Below are 24,955 nucleotides of genomic sequence, written 5' to 3'. Positions count from 1 at the left end.
ACTTAAACATTTATTGATAACTGTGCCATTTACCAGTAATTGATTGAAGCATTTCCTATGTATTAGCTCATTCATGTTCATAACATTTCTATGAGCTCTGCTCCATTACTTGGGTCTGGGGGTTGTCATACAGAGCCACACACTCTTCACAGGGCTTGTGGGGTTTTGAGCAGCACAACTCTCTTAAAACTTACTCAGCTGCCTCTTAAATTCCCCTCTGGAGGCTCCACTTCATGGGAATAAAAACCAACATTCTTTCAGTCACAGCTTTGAACCTGCCATCACAAGGGCTAGGTTTTCCAAAGCTATAAACCCTCCTATCTGCTTCCAGATGGACTGACAAGGATTGAAGCTCAAATGCCTAATTTGGCACTTTTGAGCGACTGTGTTCACTTGCTCTGTCGTGTCCAACTCTTTGTGACCCCAGGGACCATAGCCCACCAGGCTCCTCTGTCCATGGAATTCTCCAGGTAAGAATACTGGAGTGGGTTGCCATTTCCTTCTCCAGGGGATCTTCCCAATCCAGGGATCGAACCTGAGTCTCCTGTGCCTCCTACATTGCAGGCGGATTCTTATCACTGAGCTACTGGGGATGCCCCTTCGGCATCTTAATGAAGCCATTAAAAAAAAGTATCCTATAGATGCTATATTGTTACATGTAACTACCACATTCTTAAGTATTCTAGAAAGCCCAATGGGTGTATGTTTGGAGTTATGAGAAACGACAGGTAACAGTTAAATCAGCTTCTAGACAAAGACAGCTAAGTCCCCAGCTCGGGATAGAGGGAGCCTCACTGTTCCCCTACCTCTCCTCAAATAAGCTGATTCCATGTTTTAGACTCGTTCATTGACAGCATCCAAACAAATAATAATAATCTACGCAGTTGAGGGAACACTTGTTTGCAAGTCACAGGAAAAAAAAAAACCACATCAAATTTAAACCAGCTTAGGAAAAGGGTGGGGAATTTATTACCTCATGGATTACGAACTGCAGGAAGGTGTACTAGCCTTCAGAAACTCCTGGAACTTACTCTGGTATCCTTCTCCATGGTCTTTATTTCTTACCTGCGGACTTCATTGTTTCTCATTGAGGTCCAGTGGTAAAGAATCCGCCTGCCCATGCAGGAGACATGGGTTTGATCCCTGGGTTGGAAAGCTCCCCTAAAGAAAAGAATGGCAATCCACTCCAGTGTTCTTGTCTGGGAAATCTCATGGACAGAGGAGCCTGGTGAGCTACAGTCCATAGGATCACAAAGAGTCAGACATGACTTAGCGACTAAACAACAATTCACCAAGGTCTCTGCAACTTCTCCAGAGGCTTCAAGACCCCAAACCTCAGGAAATAGTAGAGAAAATTCTGAGCTCATGTAGATGCAATCTGAAGGCTGGAGCAGGGACCCATCTTTCCACTCAAAAAACACTCGATAGCATGTCATTCCCTTTGAATGGATAAATCTTTTTTTGCTATTCAAAATTTGGGTATATTGCAAAATCATCACCAAAATAAATGTAGTTATTTTTCATCACCATACATAGTTACACTATTTCTCTTATGATGAGACCTTTTTTAGTGTAATGAGAACTTTTAAGAACATCTCTTAGCAACTTAAAGATAGGCGACCCAGTATTAACTATAGTCACCATGCAGTACATTACATCCCTAGGACTTCTTTTATAACTAAAATTTGTGCTTTTTGACCCCCTTCACCCATTTTTCCCACCCCCACCCTTTGTCTCTGGCAACTACCAATCTGTTCTAAAGGGATAAATCTTGATAAGACCTACCTTATGCCTCCCATCAGAGAGAAGGGGGTCAGGCTAAGACCTAGGTGTACCAGTATGCAGTAACTATAAGCCCAGATACACCAATCCTGTTGGTGGAAATATCTCAGAACCTCTCTTTCTCTTCTATCCTCCTTCCAGTTCTTGCTTTCTCTGCCTTGGTGTAGCTCCTGCGGCTGGACCACTGGGCCACAGGGATTGAAAATAAAAGAGATGCTTCTTTGGAGAAGCCAGATCCACTAGGCTCCTGAGTCTATATGCCTACCAAGAAGCCACGCACATCTAATTTGCTTTAAGAGAAAGTCATCTCAACTTCCAACCACCCCACTGTTTTCCAGGTGATTGTTCAGCGGACTCTGGCTGCCAAGAACCTGTCCCACGCCAAAGGGGGCTCTCTGATGGCTGCATATCTGAAGGTGCTACCCCTTTTCATCATGGTGTTCCCGGGTATGGTCAGCCGTGTCCTCTTTCCAGGTAAGAAGACAGCTGGGAGGAGAGATTTTCTGTGAGTCTCAGACCCAGTAGAGTGTTCTAAACATATTACCGACTGCCCCATGAGAGTGAGACTGGTGTCCCTTCCTTGTGATTCCACTGAGGCATCTCCATTCCAGTATCTACTGACTCTGTGCTGTTTCCCAATATTGGTTCAATGGGCATGTCCTATAGATGTCCCAGGCCTAACAGAGTGGAGACCTATCCAGGGCTTTGCCTCAACTATATATTTTAGTTATTTAGTTGACTGCACCAGGCCTTAGTTGCAAGCACTTGAGAGCTTTGATCTTTGTTGAGGCATGTGAACACTTGGTTGTGGCATGTGGGATCTAGATCCCTTACCAGGGATTGAACCCAGGTCCCTGCATTGGGAGTGTGGAGTCATAGCCACTGGACCACTAGGGAAGTCCCTCAACTATACATATCTATTTTAAAACCACAAACTAGGCTAAATCTTGTTCCAGATGCCAGCTCCCTGAAATCTCACATGAGGGCACCCCTCACACTTCAGTGGTTTGGCAACTTCAGCCCAATGGAACCCTTCAGTTCAGTTCAGTTCAGTCGCTCAGTTGTGTCTGACTCTTTGCGACCCCATGGACTGCAGCACGCCAGGCCTCCCTGTCCATCACGAACTCCCGGAGCTTGCTCAAACTCATGTCCATTGAGTCGGTGATGCCATCCAGCCATCTCATCCTCTGTTGTGCCTTCAATCTTCTCCTCCTGTCTTCAATCTTTCCCAGCATCAGGGTCTTTTCCAATGAGTCGTTTCTTCCCATCAGGTGGCCAAAGTATTGGAATTTCAGCTTCAGCATCAATCCTTCTAATGAATATTCAGAACTGATTTCCTTTAGGATTGACTGGTTCGATCTCCTTGCTGTCCAAGGGACTCTCAAGAGTCTTCTCCAACACCGCAGTTCAAAAGCATCAATTCTTTGGCCCTCAGCTTTCTTTATAGTCCAACTCTCACATCCATATGTGACTACTGGGAAAACCATAGCTCTGACTGGTTGGACCTCTGTTGGCAAAGTAATATCTCTGCTTTTTAATATGCCACAAGGGAAGCATAGAACCCTTGGTGGGGTACTTTTCTTAACAAAACTAGTGTATCAAACCTCTAAAGTATTTTCCTTATCTATAAAAAAACTTGGTAGAGGAATGAAGTTTTCAGCATGGGGATTAAACAGGCCTAGGAGTGGAAAATGTTATTGGGAGTCATTGTGATGTCAGGAACTGGTGATCTCTATACCTGTACCTGCAGACAGGTGCATCTGCTTCCAAAACCTGACTCTTAATCAGGCTACTGTCTCTCTCAGGAAATCACATCTTAAGCTTTGGATCTATATCTGGAAGATCAATAACAAGACCCTGATCCTCACTCATAGCAGTCAGCCAATCAGTGATGATTATTAAATGAAACATAATGCCACATTCCATGACCCTAGGGAGTTGTAACATCTCAGATGAGTCTGGTCCTCATGAAAGAGTAAAAGAAAATAGATATCAAAACACTCTAGCCTATGGTACCAGCAATAAGTGAGAAATGAATTTGAGAGAGTGAGGCAGGGTGGAGATGGTGAGGTGGGCATGGTAGATTTGAAGATCTTGATCAGAGCTTCTCAAAGTGTGGTCCCCAGTCCAGCAGCATCAGAGTTGCCTTGGAACCTGCTAGAAAGGCAAACTTTTCAGACCCCATCCAAGACCTATTGAATCCAGGTCTTTGGGGATGGGGCCCAACAGAAGGTGGAGAATCCCTGGTCTAAAGGGCCAGGGGCCGGGCCAAGCCACTGTTCCTACCCATTTCCACTCTTCTCTCCATCTCAGCTCCAGCAGCTCCCTACTGAATCTTCAGATGGGTCCAGCACTGCCTCAAAGGATGCTCTGATCCTGGGCTCTCATGAGCCTGGACAACATCCTCTTCCACTTAGTCCATCCGAAAAACAATACCCACTCATTAAGGAACACTGGTAGAAACCAAGAAAGAAGCAAAATGACCCTCAAAACAATGAAACCCAAGAGTCTAGAAATGTACCTGTTTACAAAGCCAATCATCTCCACCTAAGCTTTGGAATAAACTAAGGGTTTGAGTCCTAGCCATGATCCTAGCTTTATGATTTGGGGATGTTATTTAGCCTCTGTGGGTCTCAATTTGCTTGTCTTTAAAATAGGTGTAATAGGGACTTCCCTGGTGGTGCAGTGGTTAAGAATCTGCCTTGCAATGCGGGTTCGATCCCTGGTCGGGGAACTAAGATCCCACATGCCATGGAGCAACTGAGCCCCCCTACCACAATTAGAGTCCATGCACCACAACCCCATGGCACAATGAAGGTGCTACAGGCCACAGTTAAGACCCGGGACAGCCAAATAAATAAATATTTAAAAAATTGGTATAATAGCAATGTTTTCACAGAGTTATGAAAATTACATGAGAAGGTTTATGTGTAGAGTGTTAATTTGCAGCATCTGCATCACAGTACAACTTCTATGAATGCTTGCATTTTGGAAGAAGGAGTTTTGGTGCTGTGTTTGGACTGGACTCTGCTAGAGTCATCCTTTATTTCAAGCATCATCATAGGATCTGACAAGGGAATCCACTCAACGTATGAAACGGTTGATTAATTCACCCAAGACACGTGAGCAGATATTAGTGAATGGTGGGTTAACGATTGCAAGGCTGTCGATTTCATTTATAACTTAAGCTGAGCCAAATAGTTTCCTTGTGACGAGCATATTTTTCAGCCCGAATGAACAAACATAATTTTCTTCCCTAAACATGCATTATAAACTTTGTGTCACATGTTTCATGGTTGAAGCTTGCATTCCTAGAGGGTTAAACAAAAACTTGGTTGTTAAATGAATTATTTCAGAGGGAGTCTTGCTCCTTCTTGGTGTCCCTTAAAGACAGGAGTTTTTGGACACTAAGAGTTTGAACTCACAACATGTGAATGTAAACAAGATCTTTGCCCCACCTGGGAGGCTCCCTACAGCCTTCTGGCCACAGGAATGTAACTATTTTCTAACCTTCTCCAAAGCTTCCTCAGACAAACCATAAACAAGCCAAGAACTTTGACCTCTCAAAAGCATTTTTCTCAAAAAGATTGTTCCTTCTCAATACTTCCTGTCAAATATCATTTATGGTCTGCAATATGAATTTTGTCTAAACTGAATCAGAGTTCTGGAGGCATCTACTTTTGTTCCATAGCAATTGTTATTATTATTATTTTAAAATATATTTATTTATTTATTTGGCTGCGCTGGGTCTTAATTATGGCATCTTCGATCTTTGTTGCAACATGCCAGCTCTTAGCTGTGGGCTGTGGGATCTAGTTCAGCAACCAGGGATTGAACCTGGACCCCTTATTTTGTGAGCATGGAGTCTTAGCCACTGGACCACCAGGGAAATCCCCTGTTATCAGTATTATTAATTGTGGCCACAGCACCGTTTATCACTCATGGATGTAAGTGGAGGGAAGGGTCCCGGCTTTGAGAAGACATAGCTGTGAGTGGAGAAATTTTACAAAGACCAGTTAGTTCTTGGGCTTCCTAATGGATGAAGCGGTCTGGGGTGATTTCCATTTCTTAGGTCTTATACTACCTTAAAAAAGAAAACGAAGAATTGGGATCTCCCTGGCAACCCCATGATTAAGACTCTGTACTTCCACTGCAGGGGACCCAGGTTCTATCCCTGGTCGGGCAACGAAAACCTTGCAAGCTGTGCAGTGTGGCAAAAAGAACAATAAAAAATATTAGAGGGCAGGGAGGGATAAATTAGGGATTTGGGATTAATAGATACACACTACTATAGATAAACACCAAGGACCTACAGGGAACTATAGTCAATATTTTCTAATAATCAATAAAGGAAAGAATCTCAAAAATAACATATGTGTGTGTGTATATATATATATATATATAACTGAATCACTTTGCTGTACACCTGAAACATTATAAGCTTCTGTATTATACAACCATACTTCAATAAAAAATTTTAATTAAAGAAAAGAATCAACAGTACTAGGTTTTAAAGTCGTGATGTACTTTAAATGTTCACATTTATTAAACTAATAGTTTTAACCCAGATAAAATTATAAAGACCAGGCATTTAACCTCATCTGGAGATAACATTGCTGCCAGTGAATTTAAGGTTCTTTGTCCCGAAAGATTTCAGAGACAACTCAGAGAGGTTAGGAAGATAAAGTGAGAGTTTATTTAAGCAAAGGGGACAGTGGGCAGACAGGTGAGGAACCGCCGCCCTGGGATTCTTTTATCATTGGTGTTGAGGGGCTTCATACAAATGAAGGGGTAGACTATTCCCTGAGGAAGGAGGAGTTTGGAGTTGTATTCCCTGATTTTAACCCCAGTTCCATTTTCCAAAGGGGAGGAGGGGTTTTTGCCCCTATTCAGGTTAAATCAGAAGTGTCATGGCATCAGTGCATGGTGGGTGCTTATCTGTAAGGCCAATTTTATTGTAATAAGAACATACTAAGCAAAAGGTTGCCTTTGGAGGCAGGAGATTCCTGCCTTTCCCCAGCTTTCTTTGTTACCTGAACCCTATCACCTAAAATATGTAGTTTTCTGGTCAGTATGGAGTTTCCTGCTTTCCTTCATCTGCCTCACTGTTTACAAGACATTTACAAGATGTTTACAAGATTTCCTGCCACCTGGCCCCTGCTCCCATTTCCCTGCTCATACCTAGCTACCTGCCTGCTGTAACCCTGTCAAGCACCTGTATTCGAGGCCACTTGTGAATTTGAGGCTTCAACTACACGTTCATCATGAAATTGGTATTGCATCAGAACCTGGGAGGAGATGGGCGTGGGCAGTGATGGAATCCAAGCCCACCCCTAAACTGAGTCTTGCGGGTAGTTGTCACTTGCCATCGGACGTGGGCTGGAAGGCAGTGCCACCCATCAGAATGAGGAAGAAAGACAGAGGGAGGGTCTGGGAGTTGTTTATGGGAGTGACCCCTATTAATAGATCCAGCTGGCAAAAGAGATATGAGGATTTATAAGTGGTCCAGCAGGGGTGAGTGGTGATGTTTTGGCACGGAGACGGTGGTGAGGAGCACAGCTCAGCTCAGATATGAGGAGCTGAGGAAGACAGAAAGTAACAAGAAAGCTCTCATTCAAACACGTGCCAGACCAGTGAAACTACCTACACTCTGGGCCTTCTCTGAAACTTTGGATTGGGAGTTGCGAGACTTGTCTCCATCATGACCTTGCTGGGTGATTATAATCAGGTCCCTTCCCCTCTCTGAAGGTAACACTAATAATGAGATAGCGAGCCTCATCCCAACAAACGTGTATTGAGCAGATAGTCTGCACTGAAATTGTTTAGTGGCCTTTCAGGGGGGCTCCAAAGAGCTCCTGGTACTAGAGTCCTTTATGTCTCAGCACAGAAAGAATTCTGTGAGAAGCAAAGTGATGGATGAGAAGTGATTTCTTAGAATAGAACAGTTGTAAGTCTTACAAGCAGGTGGGCGAGGGGGTGCCATGCCCCGAGAGCTTACTGGGCTACAGTTTCATAATCAAAGGAAAAGTAGGGGGTGGGAGAGGAACTTCTTTGTCTTTCTTCAGTAGGCTTCCAACATCAGCTCCTTCTCCAGGTTGCGCAGGGGACTTTTCTCATCCCTACAGGGTCAAGCTAGGTTCACAGATTATTGTTTTTCATGTGTGCAGAGAGCATGTCTTAGGAATCAGTAACTTACTGAGCTCACTGGGCAGGCTGTGAGTCCCGTGTCACCATCGTTTTATTGTTTGGGGGCAGGTCCCATGCTTCTGTTGCATGGGTTTGTTGCTAAGCCAGCCTTCTTGGTTTTGTGGTTGAGCAAACCTGCTCCCTTGAGTAATCATTAACTTACAAGGCTCCCCTATATATATATTTTTGCATACAGTCCCCTAGTGGGATTAACTATTTAATCGTCTACTTTGTCCCTTTACTCTGTCCCTATCAGTACCACACATTAGTATAATTTTTTTTATCTCTTTCTATCTTGTAAACAAGAGGTCTATGCTTGTATGCTTTGGATGTGTTCATCACGGTAACAGGTAGAGATGAAGAACTAGAGGTGCCAGGAATTCTGGATGGATTTACATTAGAAAATCAGGATGCTGCTTGGGAGAGAAAAGAATTGATACAGAAATGGAGAAAGAGGAGGTGAGAAAACTTCCAAGTGGGTCGAGTTTTTATGAGTCTAAAATGAGGAACAGCTGTTGAACTATATGTGCTATTGGGAAGGAGATGGGGAAAAGAGGAATTTTAAAAATATTTGCCATGTGTCAAATGATGGCGTTCTCCTTTGCACATCCAATAAACTTAGGTAAAGAGGTGAATTGCTTGTGTCCTTTTTAGGGAGTTAAGGAAGCTGATGTAGACACTGTGCCGAGACTGGTCGTGCGGTGTCAGCTTTATTGAGGTTACAATAAAAGTAGTTGAAATGAACTCAGCACTTCCCATGCCTCCGACTCTGTGCTAAGTGTGTTAACGTGTACCTTCTCAGTCCTCACTGTAATCTTAGGAAGTAAAGTTCCGTTACTGTCCCAGTTTCACAGATACAGCAGCTGAGGTCCAGGATGGTTAAGTGAGAAGGCCATGGTTTATCAAGTCTGTTGTTTAAGTGGCTAAATCATGTCCGACTTATTGCGACCCAATGGACTGTAGCCCGCCAGGCTCCTCTGTTCATGGGGTTTCCCAGTCAAAAATACTGGAGTGGGTTGCCATTTCCTCCTCCAGGGGATCTTCCTGAGCTAGGGATCGATCCCGTGTCTCTTGCATTGGCAGGCAGATTCTTGACCACTTAATCAAGTCCAGGGTCCTTTTTATTTCATTGAGCTCTACACTTCTATGCAGTAGCCCTGTCTCCTGGTGCTGACCGGCGCCGGGCTGTGTTTTGGCCGGGCCTGGGGCTCTGAGGGTCCATCTAGCCATCTCTGGGCTTGTTTCCTCCACAGACGAAGTGGCTTGTGCAGACCCAGAAATCTGCCGGAAGGTCTGTAGCAACCCCGCCGGCTGCTCTGATATCGCGTATCCCAAACTTGTGCTGGAACTCCTGCCTACAGGTAATGATCCACCACCCTTCAGCTGAGTCCCCCCGAGAAAGGAGGACCCTGGCTGGGCTCCCATCCAAGGTGGGGGACAAGATGCGAGGGCCCCCAGCCGAAGCTCAGGCCCTGGCTACGCAGGGGGCTGTACCCCACCCACCTCTGTGTCCCTCCTCTCGGCTCCCAGCCCTGAGTTCTGCCTTGTCAGCATTGAACCTGTCAGGACTGGTTGGCCGCAGACCTGGGCGATGGGGTCAACAGTGAAGGCAGAAAAAAGCCCAAGGCCCATAGAGCTCCCTTCTGCCCCCAGGGCTCCGTGGGCTCATGATGGCCGTAATGGTGGCGGCGCTGACGTCTTCCCTCACCTCCATCTTTAACAGTGCCAGCACCATCTTCACCATGGACCTCTGGAACCATCTCCGGCCTCGGGCATCTGAGAAGGAGCTCATGATTGTGGGCAGGTACGATCTTACTCTGGTGGCTCAGACGGTAGAGCGTCTGCCTGCAATGTGGGAGACCTGGGTTCGATTCCTGGGTCGGGAAGATCCCCTGGAGAAGGCAATGGCAACCCACTCCAGTTACTCCTGCCTGGAAGATCCCATGGATGGAGGAGCCTAGTAGGCTACAGTCCATGGGGTCGCAAAGAGTCGGACACGACTGAGCGACTTCACTTTCTTTCACTTTTCACAGTCTTATTGGATGGGGCCGGGCAAGAGTCTGAAAAGTCAGGATAACCCAGGGAGGAAAAAGCTGAGCCATTCAAAGGGAAAGTCCAAACAGTGACTTCTCCTGGTTGGCTCAGCCCCGCTCTGATGGCCAAGCTGAAGGACACCAGGACCCTGTGGATGAGTAAGGCATTCATTCATTCAAGAGCACTTCCTATCTGCCAGGTGCTGGGCACATAACAGTGAAAAGAAAAGACTCATTTTGCTTTCTTGGAGTTAGAATAAGAAAAGCATAAGTAAACAGGTGATTTTAACCACAATGAGTATTATGACAGATGAGCCAGAACTAGGGCTTCAGAGGAAAGTCTCTAACTTGGGTTGGGATTTGAGGGGTCAATAGGAGATAGCCAGGTAAAAGCAAGGAGGGTGTTCTGGAGGTTTGGGGGAAGGTTTCTCTACCAAGTCTAATGCCAACTCCTGAAGCGTAATGCAGGGAATGAAAATGAGTGAAGTGAGTGGCATGCACATTTTATGCAAAAGGTATGCTAACAAGCATCTCGGGGCTCTGCTTCTCAAGAAGGTGCATTCCTAGGGCTGTCTCAGCCATGGTTGAGGGAAACGTATGACAACAAAAGGCTTCTCTGGTGGCTCAGATGGTGAAGAATCCGCCAGCAATGCAGGAGACCAGGGTTCGATCCCTAGGTTGGAAAGATCCCCTGGAGAAGGAAATGGCAACCTGCTCCAGTATTCTTGCCTGGAGAATTCCATGGACAGAGGGCCCTGGTGGGCTACAGTCCATGGGGTCACAAAGAGTGGAACATGACTGAGCCACTAACTATGACATCAAAAACATATTCTGTTAAAAAAAAGAAAGAGAGCTAAATTAGATCTCATCAAAACCCAAAACTTTTTCAATTCAAAAGAAACTGCAAGGGGACTTGGGTGGTCCAGTGGTTAAGACTCCGAGCCTCCAGTGCAAGGGGCTCAGGTTCCATCTCTGATCAGGGAACTAAGATCCCCCATGCTGTGCAGGGTGGCCAAGAAAATAAAAAAGGAAAGAAAGCAAATGAGAAGATGAGCCACAGATTGGGAGAAACTATTTGCAAGCCAAATATTTGACAAAGACCTTGTAATCTAGAACAATCTTCAAAATGAGATTGTAATCTATTTTCTAATCTAATTTTGTGTAATCTAATTCTCACGAAGATAGAAAATGACTTCAAGAGACCACTGTACACCCACTAGTATGGCTATAATTGAACAGCACATAGGGAGGCAGAGAAGTTGGAATTCTTGTGAATTGCAGGTGTTAATATATAATGGTTCAACTGTTCAAAACAGTTTGGCATTTTCTTAAAAAGTTAAATAAAAATTTACCATATGACCTAGCAACTGCATTCCTAGAAATAAAACCATATGTCTGCACAAAGACATGTATACAAGTGTTCATAGCAGCAGTTTTTACAAGAGCCAGAAAGTAGAAGCGATCTAAATGTCCACTTATGGGTGAAGGATAAATAATGTTACACAACGGCATATTCACTCAATGGAATGTTTTCAACAATAGTTACACAATGGCATATCCACTCAACGGAATGTTTTCAACAATAAAAAGGAATGAAATACTGATACATGATATCTGATGAACTTCAAAACATGCTAAATGAAAGAAGCCAGCTGCAAAAGACCATGTATTGTATATATTGTGTGCCATTTATGTGACATGTCCAGAAAAGCAAACCTATAGACACAGAAGCCCCTGTGGGGCTTTCCTGGTGACTCATGGAAAAGAATCTGCCTGAAATGCAGGAGACCTGGGTTTGATTCCTGGGTCAGGAAGATCCCCTGGATGAGGGCATGGCAACCCATTTCAGCATTCTTGCCTGGGAAATCCCAGGGACAGAGGAGCCTGGTGGGTATAGTCCATAGGATCACAAAGAGTCAGACATGACTGAGGGACTAACAATTCCATTTTCTTTCACAGAGATAGAAGCAGATAGAAGTGCTTCTTTAGGTTGGAAACAAGAATAGACTGTAAATGGGCATAAGGGGATGTTTTTGGAGTGATGTATATTCAAAAACTTGATTGTGATGTTGGTTACATGACTATAAATTTACCAAAATTACTTGATTGCATACTCATAATGGGTGAATCTTATGGTATATAAATTCTACCTCCAGAAAGCTATAAAAAAAGAGAAGTATCCAGGGAGGACAAAACTAATGTGGGGGTGTGTGTCTCTCATCCAACCAGGGTGTTTGTGTTGCTTCTGGTGTTGGTCTCCATCCTCTGGATCCCCGTGGTCCAGGCCAGCCAGGGCGGCCAGCTCTTCATCTACATCCAGTCCATCAGCTCCTACCTACAGCCACCTGTGGCTGTGGTCTTCATCATGGGATGTTTCTGGAAGCGGGCCAATGAAAAGGTAGCCCTTCAGTCCATTGGATGGGAGAGGAGGGACTTGGAGAGGGGACAAGTGGATATCAGGTGTCATTGTTGGGGGGGTGGTGATGAGATCTGGGGAGAAAGATCCAGGGAGGATGTTACCTGGCTTTTTGAAAACAAGCAATGAAGCTTCTATTTTGATGCATCTTATCTTTCAAAAGGGAAGCTGAATTAACAGGGAATTATATGTAGTGGATCAATTGTATGTAAAAGATAAGCAGATAAGTAGCTCCCACACTTTTTGAATCACTGACCCGCGCAGTGACTGTCATTCTGGAGAGGGCTTGCTGAGCTTTCCGGAGGCATGTGACTAAGATAGCTTTGCTTTGCTCTGCTTTGCAGGGTGCCTTCTTCGGTCTCGTCTTAGGCCTCCTCCTAGGCTTGGTTCGGCTGATCCTGGACTTCATTTACGTGCAGCCTCGCTGTGACCAGCTGGATGAGCGCCCAGCCGTGGTAAAGGATGTCCACTACCTCTACTTCTCTATGATCCTGTCCTCAGTCACCCTGATCACTGTGTGTGCCGTGAGCTGGTTCACAGAGCCGCCCTCCAAGGAAATGGTACTTTGGGGTTTGACCCTATAGCCATTGAGACCCTTCACTGCTAGCAACAGAAAACCAGGACTGATTTTCAAAAAGCTGTGAAGTCTAGGGTTCGGTCTTTGGAGGAACTTGATTCCAGAAAAGACCATCTGAATCCATTGGTCACCTCTTCTTTTTTTAAAAAAAATTTTATTATTTATTTTGGCTGCACTGGGTCTGTGTTATGGCACATGGTCTTCTCCAGTTGTGGCTTGTGGGCTCCAGGGTGCACAGGTTCAGTAGTTGTGGTGTGAGGGCTTAGTTGCTCCATTGCATGCAGGATCTTAGTTACCTGACCTGTGTCTCCTGCATTGGAAGGTGGACTTTTAACCACTGGACCACCAGGGAAGTCCCTTCTCGCCTCTATTCCTATTCTCCAGCCCCTAATGGGGTCAGCAGCTTCTAGGATATATCCTCTCTTAGTGTCATTAAGCAAAAGCATAAGCATTTAGTCCTAGCATTTCCAGTGAAGCTGCTCATGCCCATTGATGGAGTCAGCCCAAGACACATGGTCACCCATGAACCAACCCAGTTGCTGTGGCCAGAGAAATGGATGAGCTGAATGCTGGTCGCTGGGTCCCACATACCCCTGGGCTGGGGTTAAGCTCTTATTAGAATGAGGGAGGGTGAGATCCCCACAAGAGATTTGGGACTTTCAAAGAAAGATGGGGAATGAGTGGGGGAAACGTCCATTGATTCTGAAGAGTGCAGGGAGCTGAAGCTTGTTGGAAGGTGGAGTGGGAGGGAGAGACTGGAAGAGACTTGGACATGAAGGCTGAGCCTGGGGTTGGAAGGAGGTAGGAGAAAGGGATGAACGTCACCACCCCACCCCCATCTCCATTCCTCTCTGTTCCATAGGTCAGTCGCTTGACCTGGTTTACTCGCCATGACCCTGTGGTCCAGAAGGAACAGGTGCCATCAGCAACCCCACCGCCTCTTACCCTTTCTCAAAACGGGACACCAGAGGCCAGCAGCACCAACACCCAGTTCGAGATGGTTCAAGAAAACCTGTCCAAAACCCACAGCTGTGAGTTGCCTTTTTCCTAGGTTGCAGTAGGAACCTCAAGAAGCAGTATGTGTTTAAGAGGACATTTTTCTATCATATCACTAGCAAGTAAAGGAGCACACTTGGCATTTTAGCATCTCCTCATTCCCAGGGTCTGGTCTTCCCTCACTCTCTGGCCACTGAAAGGGTTAGGAACTTTCGACAGATGCTTCAGGTGGGCAATGAGAGCCAACGTTTGTTGAGTGCCTGCTAAAACAGTTCATTTGATCCTCGCAAACCCCCACGTGGTAGGCTGGGGTTACTGCTGGCATTCTCTAAATTACTGGTTTTAAACTCTCAGCTTGCGGACATATTTTGGTTTAGGCCACCTACTCTTTTAATGTGAGTTATTTAAAAGTAGGGAGATTTCCTAACATTTCAGATTTCCACCTTCTTTTGAACAACTGGAAGATCTGGCAGCATGGAGCCCATATGCCTGCCTGGCAAAAGTTGCCTGGAGGTGGGAAGCAGCTGGTCCTTAGACCTGGGATATACAGTTAGTCAAAGTCCCCAACAGTCCCTTCTGCCTACATGACCCCAAGGCTGTGGTTGTCATTAATCACCCCACATGGCTTTTAAAGGAGTTTCCCTGGTGGCTCAGTGGTAAAGAATCTGCCTGCCAATGCAGGAGACTCAGGTCGATCCCTGGGTCAGGAAGATCCCCTGGAGGAGGAAATGGCTACCCACTCCAGTATTCTTGCCTAGGAAATCCCACGGACAGAGGAACCTGGAGGGCTACAGTCTATGGGGTCGTAAAGAGTGGGACATGACTTGATGACTAAACAATAGCAAATGGCTTAAAAAAAATTGTGGCTATGAACCCATGGCATCCTATAGTGGGAAACACAAGGATAGATGCAGAAGGCCATGTGCTTCAGGAAAACATGAGAGAATCTTCCTTGGTAGAGATGATGTGTGTAAGAAGCAAATCAGCTCCTCTGACTCCCATAGGCCACCTGCCTGGCTCCTTCCGCAGTTGATTTCACAGCCCCAGCTCTGAGTGGAGACAGAGTTCCCTGCAAGAGTGCCCGTCTCCCTTCAGCCTCTGGCAGGCGGTGCCACACACAGAGAGGGAGTCAGATCAAGCAGGTCCTAAACCTATCTCTGCCTCTGCTGACCCACTCTGTGCTTCACTCAAGTTAGTCTGAGCCTCTATCTAAGAGGCTGAAATTCATCTGAACTTCTGCACCTAAACATCATGAAAAGTCTGAAAACACCAACTTTTCAGAATTCAAGTCTTCCAGGATTGAGGTATTAACAAATACCTTCCAGAAGAGGAACATAAAGTTTTTATCACAGTGTCTGAAACATACTGGGTGAGACTCTCTTCCCTCTTGTCTGGGAGACACAGCTCACCCTTACGACCTTTATCTGTTGTGTTCTTTTTAGGTGACATGACCACAAAGCGGTCCAAAGTGGTGAAAGCCATCTTGTGGCTCTGTGGGGTGGAGAACAAGGGCAAGGAGCAGGCACCCAGCAGAGCGGACCCGATCATAGTTTCCCTGGAAGAAAACCCCTTGGTGAAAACCCTTCTGGACCTCAACCTCATCATTTGCATCAGCTGTGCCATTTTTCTCTGGGGCTACTTTGCTTAACGTGGGGGTGAACCCAGGGGTCCGAGCTCTCATTTGTTATCAATGTTCCGATTTTTTTAATGAAGGAGAAAAAAATAATAAAGCTTTGTTTGTTTACCACTAGGTGTCAAAGCTGTTAATGGGCCATCTTCAACATAATATTTAGCCCTTCTTTTATTTATTTTTATCTATCTATTTATTTATGGCATTGGATCTTAGTTTCAGCAGGTGGGATCTTCATTCCGCCACGCGGGATCTTTCCTTGAGGTGCATGAACTCTCTAGTTTGTGGTTTGCAGGCTCAGTAGTTGTGGCACAGGGTATTAGATGCTCCGTGGCATGTGGGAGCTTAGTTTCCAGGGATTGGATCTGAGTCCCCTGTATTACAAGGTGGATTCGCAACCACTGGACCACTAGGGAAGTCCCTAGCCCTTCTTACAAGGGAATGAAGGTTAGAAGCTGGAAAAAGAGAGAAGAGTAAAGGCTTCCTTGTCTCAAAAGGCAGTCATTTACTCTTTCTGTCCATCAAGTAACATCAACAGCCAAATCCAAAAGGTGAGACAAGCAGAGACTCCCAGCCCTCCAGGAAACACATCTCCTGGGCTGGGTGAACTCTTCCCCGCCTCATCTTCCAAGCAGGAGTGCCTTTCACTGTTGATGGCTTTGGGTGAAGAAATAGCTGGTCCCCAAAGGTTTTCTCACTGTGAAGTTTGCACCTCTCTATGATCTCTGGGAAACAGACCTGAGTTGGTGCCCTGGAATCTTGTGCCATAAGAAAATCAGGGGATCGGCTGCACGTCCCAAGCTCTGCCTTAGCTTGGGCCTTTCTGCTTGACTCACCACAATGCTGTTCCCCTAAAACAAGCACCACAGCCACAAGGATCTAAAGTACAAATCCGACAGTCACTCTGCTCCTCCATCCACAGCCCGCTGCTCCCTGGTTGACGCTAAGGCCCTTCACACCCTTCACACTCCAGCTCCCGCTTCCCTCGCCAGGCTCACTCCTTGCCCGTGGCCCACCTCCCCCTCTACTTCTGTGCTATCTCTCACCTCACAGGCCATTCCTAGCACCTGGAGAGCTCACTTCTCCACTCCTCTCTCTACCAACAGGGACCTTCCTCCCACGTGTTTCCATGGTCCACCCCTCCCCATCCCCCAGCCTCTCCCTGCTGCCAGGTATCTGTTTGCAAGCTTCCTGCAGGCCAAGACCACATTTGTGTGGCTCAGCTTGGTTCCCCAGGGTCTAGATCAGTGTATGGAAGAGTAAGCCCATGGTATTCACCTAAAGAAGACACAGAAATCATTATAAGACACAGCTTCAATTCTAAACATCCTTAGGTGAAAGCAAGAATGCTGTTTCTACCATGAAATAACATGAAAAACACTTTGGGTCATCCAAATATAATTTATTGATATGTATGAAAACTGCATTCAAATACAAATATAGAAGGTAAAAACAGAACTCTGATGACTTTTTGTTTTTGTTCTTCTCAAAATATATTTGGCTCAAGTATATCCTGATGGGTCATTTGTGGTGACATTTTGACGTAGGTGATGGGTAGAGCCCAAGGTGACCTGCAGTGATCCCCACCTCCTGGTGTCTTGCTCTTGTGTAATCCCCTCACCTTGAGTGTGGACAGAGCCTGTGATTGGCTTCTAACCAACGCAATATGGCAGGGGTGATGAGATGCCGCCTGTGATTGTATTATAGCACGCAGACACGGTCTTGCCAGCAGACTCACTCTAGGGGTCTCCTTGTTGACTTGAAGTAGCAGCCTCCCTGCGGAAGCCCATATGATCGGGAACTGCAGGCAGCACTTAGATCACGGTCAGCAAGCAGCACAGGCTCTCAGACCTGTGGTCCTACAAGCACAAGCACGTGACTTCTGACAACATCCCGAGGGAGCTTAGGAGTGGGTCCTTCCCCAGTCAGACCTCCAGATGACACCCCAGACCCATGTGACCCTTGACTGCAGCCTTGTGAGACCCAGGCAGAGGGGCCAGATAAGTTCTGCCTGGGCTTCTGACCCACAGAAACAATGAGATAATAAATGTGCATTGTTCTAAGCTGCTTACGTTAGTGGTCATTTGTTGCTCAGCGATAACTGACAGTGTGTACCATTTATGGATACCTGTGTGGATAAAAAGGGTGGGGTGATGTGGGGAGAGTTTGCCTGTGGGATTGCCAGGGGTTTGTACAGCTACGTGCCGGACAGTGAGCAGAAGAGGGCAGCCTCTGCTGGCTGGGGTGATATCATCTCTGGTTGTATTATAGCATGTAGTGCTACACTCTCTTTTGAAGAGTGTGTCGAGTAGGAGTCATTTGCTTGCAAGTAACAGAGATAAACCCTACAAAGTTTAGGCAAAAAACAATAAAAAATAAAGGTGGGGCGGGGGAGGGGGGAGAATTTGTGGTGAGGGTACCAGGCAAGAAATGCAGAATGGCCTCAGTGATGGAGATGGGTTAATGGGAGAGGGAACTGCAGAGACACCTCTAAAAGTGATGCCAGAGAAGGTGCCTCAACTCGGCACCACTTCATGCCTTTTCCCTAAGCTGGCGGCTCAGGCAGTTTGAACCGCTTTTTGCCTTTTGGTTGCATCAGAGCCAGTGGCTTCACCATGTTCACAGATCTTTATCTTCAGCTCCATCATTAGGCTATTAGCGAAGTGGATGCCTTTGGTCTAGAAATATCTGTCAGTGATGTGCCGCCCAGTCTCATGCAAGACCCTATACTGTGAGTCAGAGACTACTTAGGGCTCTGAAACGCACTCACAGACCATCAGGCTCAGGGTGCAGGTGGCAGAATGGTGGGACTAGACCACAGGTAGAGAAACTAGAAAGAGGGTTTGTCTTAAGTCCTGCAAATATGAGCACTTTAAGGACTCACTGGGCTCAGGAGAGTACTGGAAGCTGAAGCCCCAAGAAGGGGACCAAGGGGCTCCATGGAGCCCCCAAGGGAACCAGGGTATTAAACAGGTTCAGGAATTCAGTCATTCCACCTGCATCTGACCTGTAGGGAATTCACAGGGTAGAGCCCAGTACAATCAAGGTAACCAGGGGACACCCTGACCCCCTGTAGCCTCCAAAGGGCTAGACCAAGAACAGGCAGATGGGTGCTGCCTGCAAGGGGTGCGTGGTGAGAGGTCCTTGACTCTGGTGTCGCTGTGGGCAGGGAAGCAGGAACAGAAGGCCTGGGCACCCAGGACTGATGCTGCCATGAGGAATATTTGTATGGAGAAGGGAAGGGAACAGTCTGAAGGGCAGATCCCAGCACCTCCCTTGATGGTCAGGGAAGGCCATGTGAGTTTGGATTACAGACCTCTCCACCTCTCTGATGGTGGGTATGGTGCAAAGACTCCTGTCATGTGTAGTATACCCCGGGCAAGGTGACAGTCACGTGGCAACCCCTGCCCCCCACACAGGGGTGACTTGTCTCTGCAGCACCTAGGAGGTGCTCCCGTGGTGGTGCAATGACAGCTCTGAGTACAAGCTGAGCCGCACGTCCCACACCATGACTCGGCCATTCAGAAAGGACAGCGGCCGCTGACACACATGGGGCAAGCAAGCTTCATTTTTCTTTAGATGGGAGCCGCTGCGGTAGGCTGATAGCTACAAACAATGAGAGAGTGAAACGGGACCACTGTTCCTAAAGTAAAGAGGGTAGGGTTTGGTGTATTTCAGAATCATTTTGTTCAAATAAACCTCAGCATACGTTCTGGGGAGAATGTTTGCCATGGCCCTTCCTCCTCCCCAGGCACCCACACCGTCTCCTGGGCAAGCACGGCATCCCAGCTCCCTCTGGAGTGTGAGTTCAGGCATTCTGGAAGAAGTATCTCCAAGGTCTGCAGAGATGCCTGACTGGATGGCTGAGCTCCTTGGAGAGCGGGTCAATACTTAGGAGCAACGTATCAATACACGGAGACTTTTGCTTTCTCTAGAGGTTTTTTACTATAGTGCTAAACCGGGATGGGAGGGAGCAGAGAAAAAGAACAGAGGTGGTGTATGAGGAAGGAAAGAGTGAGCCTTCAGTAAACACAAATTTAAGATAGGGGGTAAACAGGTTTACAGGTACATATTTTCAATGTAATTTAAAAGTGCAGGGAGTTAAACTTTGAGTTAAGAGAAAAAAGTGATTGTCTTCTGCAAGTTAAGTTTCAGTCAATTCATATAACTGTGGTGCTGGAGAAGACTCTTGAGAGTCTCTTGGACTGCAAGGAGATCAAACCAGTCAATCCTAAAGGAAATCAGTCCTAAATATTCATTGGAAGGACTGATGCTGAAGCTGAAGCCCCAGTCTTTGGCCACCTGATGCGAAGAGCCGACTTATTGGGAAAGACCCTGATGCTGGGAAAGACTGAAGGCAGGAGAAGAAGGGGGTGACAGAGGATGAGATTGGTTGGATGGCCACCACTGATCCAATGGACATGAGTTTGAGCAAAGTTTGAGTGGGTTTATGTATCTTTCATTTTAGGGACTTGAGTTTGAGCAAGTTCCTGGAGATAGTGAAGGGCAGGGAAGCCTGGTATGCTGTAGTCCATGGGGTTGCAAAGAGTCGGACATGACTGAGCAACTGAAAAACAATGACAACAGGGGAAGGAGGTCCAGTGGCTTCTGAGCAGGGGTCGGGTCATGGTTGTGCCTGGCGAGCGATTCTATCAGTGGAGCCACTTGGGGCAGCCAGCATGGCAGCCTGTGTCCCAAGAGACGATGCCAAATCTGGGCCACAGGGAGGCACTAGCAACACAATAGGTGTCCAGCCAATCGGCCTCACTTTGCTCCAGTCCTGCATCCACTCTTCCCAGGTTATTTCAATCCTGGGAAAGAAGTGCTTTCCGGTCACTAGAAGAGGGATTTCCCTGGAAGGTAATGAATGGCTCTGCCTCCTGCACTGAGCCTGTGGGGCTGAGATACTGAGAGTTGGCCTCCAAGTGTCTAAGTGTCGCTGGACAAGTGTCTCCAGACAAGAAAAAGAATCAGGACTGGTAAGAAGAGCAAAGGAAGAGCCCAGCCACTGGAACATTCGATGAGAGAGAACCAGTCTGGGAGGTCTCTGGGTCCCCTGGGGGCGGGTCTCACTGCTGCGACCTTGCTCTTGACCCTTTCAAACTTCTACGTTCACAGTTAAGACTTTCGGCTGTCCCATCCACAAGTCTTTATTTTTTTTAATTAAAAAAATTTTTTTAAACAAAAAAAAAAAAATTTTTTTGATGTGTGAGATCTCAGTTTCCCTGACCAGGGACGGAACCCACGCCTCCTCCAGTGGAAGAGCAGACTCCTAACTGCTGGACTGCCAGGGAAGTGCCCCATCCACAGTTCTCTGTAGCTAAGTGACAGATGACAACATGCACACACACAATCCACAGTTTTGCCTGCAAGAATGATAGTTTTCATATAAACCACAGAATATATTTAATTCAAATGAAACATGAAACTAGAATAACGTTCGGTCCTTATCAAGTAGCAATTACATTGTTTAAAAAAAAAAAAAAAAGAACAGTACATTTCTGTCTACATTCTGGCAATCCAACAAGGCACAAGGCGATCCAGTTTGCTGAGGTGACAGATCCAGCAGTCACCCCCAATGCTCGTGGTTCTGAGGGGTCGGGGAGACACAGACCATACTTCATACAAAATGATTCTGCAGCATGTCTGAAGGAGAGGAAACTCCCTTGCGATAGATGAGAAGCAAAGTCCAAGCAGCAGGAAGTAGGTGAGCATAATGGATGTACTTCATTAAATAGAGTGTTAATGCATGGCTCTTTGTTCATTCCAAGTTGCCGATGGTGCTGCCTGTGTGAACAGCAGGGACAAAAGCTTCCAACACATGTCTCGGCAAGGATACACCTTCCACTGTAGGTATCTCTCTTTAAAAAAGAAAAAAAAATTTTTTGGCATGATTCTTTCCCATATAAAGAAAGCCAACTTCTTCAAGACACAGGTCATCCAGCTTTAAGTGTCAGCCTCTGCTCTCTCCTGGGGCTGTGAGAAGGCCACGTCCAGCATGGTGAGGCCTTTCTTTTTCCCCTTCACTGAAAGCTTCTCACTGTTTGGTCTATGAAGATCAACATCTGCCTGCCCCTGCTCCACTCGCCAGGGTGGAAGGGGTCAAGGGTGGGGTGTGGCTTTCTTCACAGGGCGGTGCTTTCTGTATCATTGTCCATATCCAACAGAATGCGGCCGGGCAGGTCTTTGCTGGCTGAGTCTGAATGCATTTCAGGAAAGATGCTGCGAAGCGGTTCTGAAACCCTAGAATTGGCGTCTGGACAAAAACATGAGGAGACATGGTATCAATGGTGTGGAAATGCCCAAGAGGCCACCGAGGTTCTCTGAGAAGGAGAGAAGCTGGAGAGTTTGAGAGTCAGCCCATGCACACACACTCCCCTACTACAGGCACCGTTAGCCCTAAGAAGTTGAGTCAAGCCTTGGAGACCCCAGGGACAGCCACATGGCACAGACCACCTGGCTCTGGTGGTCCTTTCTGGGAGCCCACGGCAATCCTCAGAGATGCAACCCTGGAAGGATCTGCTTGCTGTGACTGAGGAAGAGAGACCTTATTCCTACCAATAGCTCTAAGGCATTAACTGAAATCTGCTGACAACATCTGGGCTGCGGGAAGGGCTGAGCTTCACTGGAAAGGGTTCCCTCCTCTGAGGCTGGTGAGTTTCCTCCTGTTATTAATGAATGCTGTGGCCTCAACCTTGGCATTAGTGACATGTGGGGCCAGATCACCCTGGGTGTGGGGCTGTCTTATGCACTGTAGGATGCTGAGCAGCAGCATCCCTGCCCTTAACCCGTGAGATGCTAATGGCACACAGCTCTCCTTCCCACAGCTGACAACCAAAGATATCTCTAGTCACTGCCAAATGTTCCTGGGAAGAGGGTGGGAGGGCACAATCACCCCTGGCTGACAATCACTGAGGCAGAGCACCAAATCTCCTACAAATATTAATTTTCACATCTATTTCTAATACTTGTGCAAGCGCGTGCTAAATTGCTTCAGTCATGTCCGACTCTGTGCGACCCTGTGGATTATAGCTCACCAGGCTCCTCTGTCCATGGGACTCTCCAGGCAAGAATCCTGGAGTGGGCTGCCATGCTCTCCTTCAGGGGATTTCCTGACCTAGGGATTGAACCCGTGTCTCTTATATCTCCTGCATCGGCAGGGGGGTTCTTTACCACTAGCACCTCCTGGGAAGCCCATTTCTAATACTTATATACCTCCAATTCCTTTTTCGTGTCTTATTACGTTGGCTGGAACTCCTTCAGTGAGATGGCAAATACATGGTCCTCAAGCCATGATTGCTCACAAGACACCTGAACCAATCACAGCCCTCTTCCTAGTGAGATGGTGGGTCTCAGATTCCTTCATCATGAACAAATACTTGCTCAGCACCTACCACATTCTAGCTGTGAGGATGCAAGAGTGAACAAGTCAGACACAGCTTTAGTTGAAGCCCATGGCTAAGTTGGGGAGACAGGCCTTCCGGTCTTGAAAAATTTGTTTCTCTAGTAGATGTGAATTCTAGCAAATGATGAGCCTTGTTAGGGATTTTAGGGCAGTGGAAGAGAGGTGGGAGATGTTTAGATGTGTTGTAGTTTCCTTTTGCCAGGTTAGAGCTAGTCATGTAGGGAGCAGGGAAGTGGGTGGTGGGGCGGCAGGGGGGACGTGTGGTGGGGTTTTCCTGTTATGCTTAGAGCTGCTTTTCTGTACTGGCTATTGTGCAGTCTGCCCTTGCTAGAAGCTGCTTTCAACAGTAATAAAACAGTACTAAACAGTACTTCTGTTTTAGCCACTCCTGATCCACATAGGCAGAACTGGCAAATGCAGTTGTATCCTGGGAGGCTCACTTCTTTGAGACTCCTGCTCTGACACATCCCTACAGCTCTGAGGTGCGAGGTCTACTTACTTCCTGGGGTACCCCTTTTCTCTCAGTCACTCCTGGGTTGGCAGACCATCCCTTGAGATTTGCTATGCACCATAACTCAGGTGAATATCCGAATTTATGCAGGTGCCAAGGTGTCAAAGAGTTGAGGTGCTGTGTGTCATTTCAGATAGCTCAGGTCTTATGGGAATCGTAAAGTCAACTGAGTGGTGCTGAACTGCACTGTGTAAAGGTACAGGAAAGGGTGGTCTATGTACACAGAATACAGTGTCTCAGATTTGTCCTCAGCAGAATGAAAGTCAACGAGGGCAGGGACCACGTCTGTCCTATTTACAGTGCATCCTTAGTGCCCAGAACAGTGATGAGTTAATAGCAGATATTCAATAAACGTTGTGGCTGTTTGTCTGTCTGTCTGTCTGGACAGAAGAATAGATAAAAAGTCATCTAGTCCAGCCATCTTTCTAATCCTCTTTGCCGACAGCCTCATGTAAAGAAGTGGCCATGTCTTGAAGACAACACTGATACAACAAACTCAATGCACATTCAACCCCTTTACCATTATCCTAACCCAACAAGACAGATGGGACAATCAGCCAGTGCCACTTCTTGGCTCATAGACTTTACACAGAACTGTGGAACTGACATGCATGATGCAAAGGGAGTGTGCATATGAGTTAGATTTCTACTGATCAGTATCTCTATTTACAGGTAAACGTAACACCTATCAGTAACAGATCCTTTTCAGAGTACAAACTTGTTATTTTTCTTCTTTTTCTTTTTTTAACATCACCAATAATTTCTGGACTTGACTTTTCTGAATTTCTCTAGCTATTTAGGATGAACACACATTACTTACATACTTAGAAGAAAAATGTGTGGTGGGACATAGAGGAAATTCCTTTACTTCACCCTGCCTGGTTTGCCTGAGGCTGGTGGATTTCCCCCATCTCACTTTTGTATGAACCATTTCTTGAAAGAAAACTACAAATCTGTTTACACACAAAAAGCAGTAAGAATCACGGCATGTGTGCAGAGCCAGCTTTCAGAAAGAGACAGATCTTTATCCCAGTGGCCGAAGCTACTGAGCAGCTACTACTTTCCAGGTGTGGTGCTGAGTGCGCCACACACGTCACCACATCACAGCATCACACTGAACCCTCGTGAGATCACCCCAAGGCGGCACTGACTCCGCCATAAGATAAGCAAGGGGGAGTCTGGGGCGGGGCTCGGCTCTCTGATCCAGGGGACACAGCCAGCCCTGGAAGGAGGAGCTAAGCCAGACTGGCTGGGCTCTGGAGCCTGGTTCTTAATTTGCAGAAGGCCTCTCCACCTCCCTAGAGGAGTCTAGATGCCCCTGGAAGAGGGGCCTGGGAGAGAAGACAGCACCTGAGCAGATAATGGCTTGAGGCTTAGACTCTTGGCTCATTTTAGTGACTTAAAGTGTCACTAGTGTCT

The 24,955-nt window shown here is 46.6% G+C and overlaps 2 protein-coding genes across 7 annotated transcripts in view; one reads left to right on the top strand and one right to left on the bottom strand.

The window, feature by feature from the left end:
• SLC5A11 (solute carrier family 5 member 11) overlaps window positions 1-15,740 on the top strand; it is a 57,133-nt gene extending 41,393 nt beyond the window's left edge. For both annotated transcript variants that reach the window (XM_006071149.4, XM_025274625.3), the window contains 7 exons: window positions 2,121-2,256; window positions 9,222-9,329; window positions 9,622-9,772; window positions 12,231-12,399; window positions 12,762-12,977; window positions 13,857-14,025; window positions 15,433-15,740. In XM_006071149.4, the coding sequence (XP_006071211.4) occupies window positions 2,121-2,256; window positions 9,222-9,329; window positions 9,622-9,772; window positions 12,231-12,399; window positions 12,762-12,977; window positions 13,857-14,025; window positions 15,433-15,638 (1,155 nt within the window). In that variant the 3' untranslated portion in view covers window positions 15,639-15,740. The remainder of the gene's footprint in view (window positions 1-2,120; window positions 2,257-9,221; window positions 9,330-9,621; window positions 9,773-12,230; window positions 12,400-12,761; window positions 12,978-13,856; window positions 14,026-15,432) is intronic.
• Window positions 15,741-20,810: 5,070 nt separating this feature from the next.
• ARHGAP17 (Rho GTPase activating protein 17) overlaps window positions 20,811-24,955 on the bottom strand; it is a 101,684-nt gene continuing 97,539 nt past the window's right edge. For 2 of the 5 annotated variants that reach the window (XM_025275231.3, XM_025275234.3), the window contains one exon: window positions 20,811-21,876. In XM_025275231.3, the coding sequence (XP_025131016.1) occupies window positions 21,746-21,876 (131 nt within the window). In that variant the 3' untranslated portion in view covers window positions 20,811-21,745. The remainder of the gene's footprint in view (window positions 21,877-24,955) is intronic. The other 3 variants (XM_025275233.3, XR_003106489.3, XM_025275232.3) reach the window with 2 other exon arrangements.

This window comes from Bubalus bubalis, chromosome 24, assembly GCF_019923935.1.
Source record: "Bubalus bubalis isolate 160015118507 breed Murrah chromosome 24, NDDB_SH_1, whole genome shotgun sequence".
Classification (NCBI taxonomy): domain Eukaryota; kingdom Metazoa; phylum Chordata; class Mammalia; order Artiodactyla; family Bovidae; genus Bubalus; species Bubalus bubalis.
This window is presented reverse-complemented; position numbering and strand designations above follow the sequence as displayed.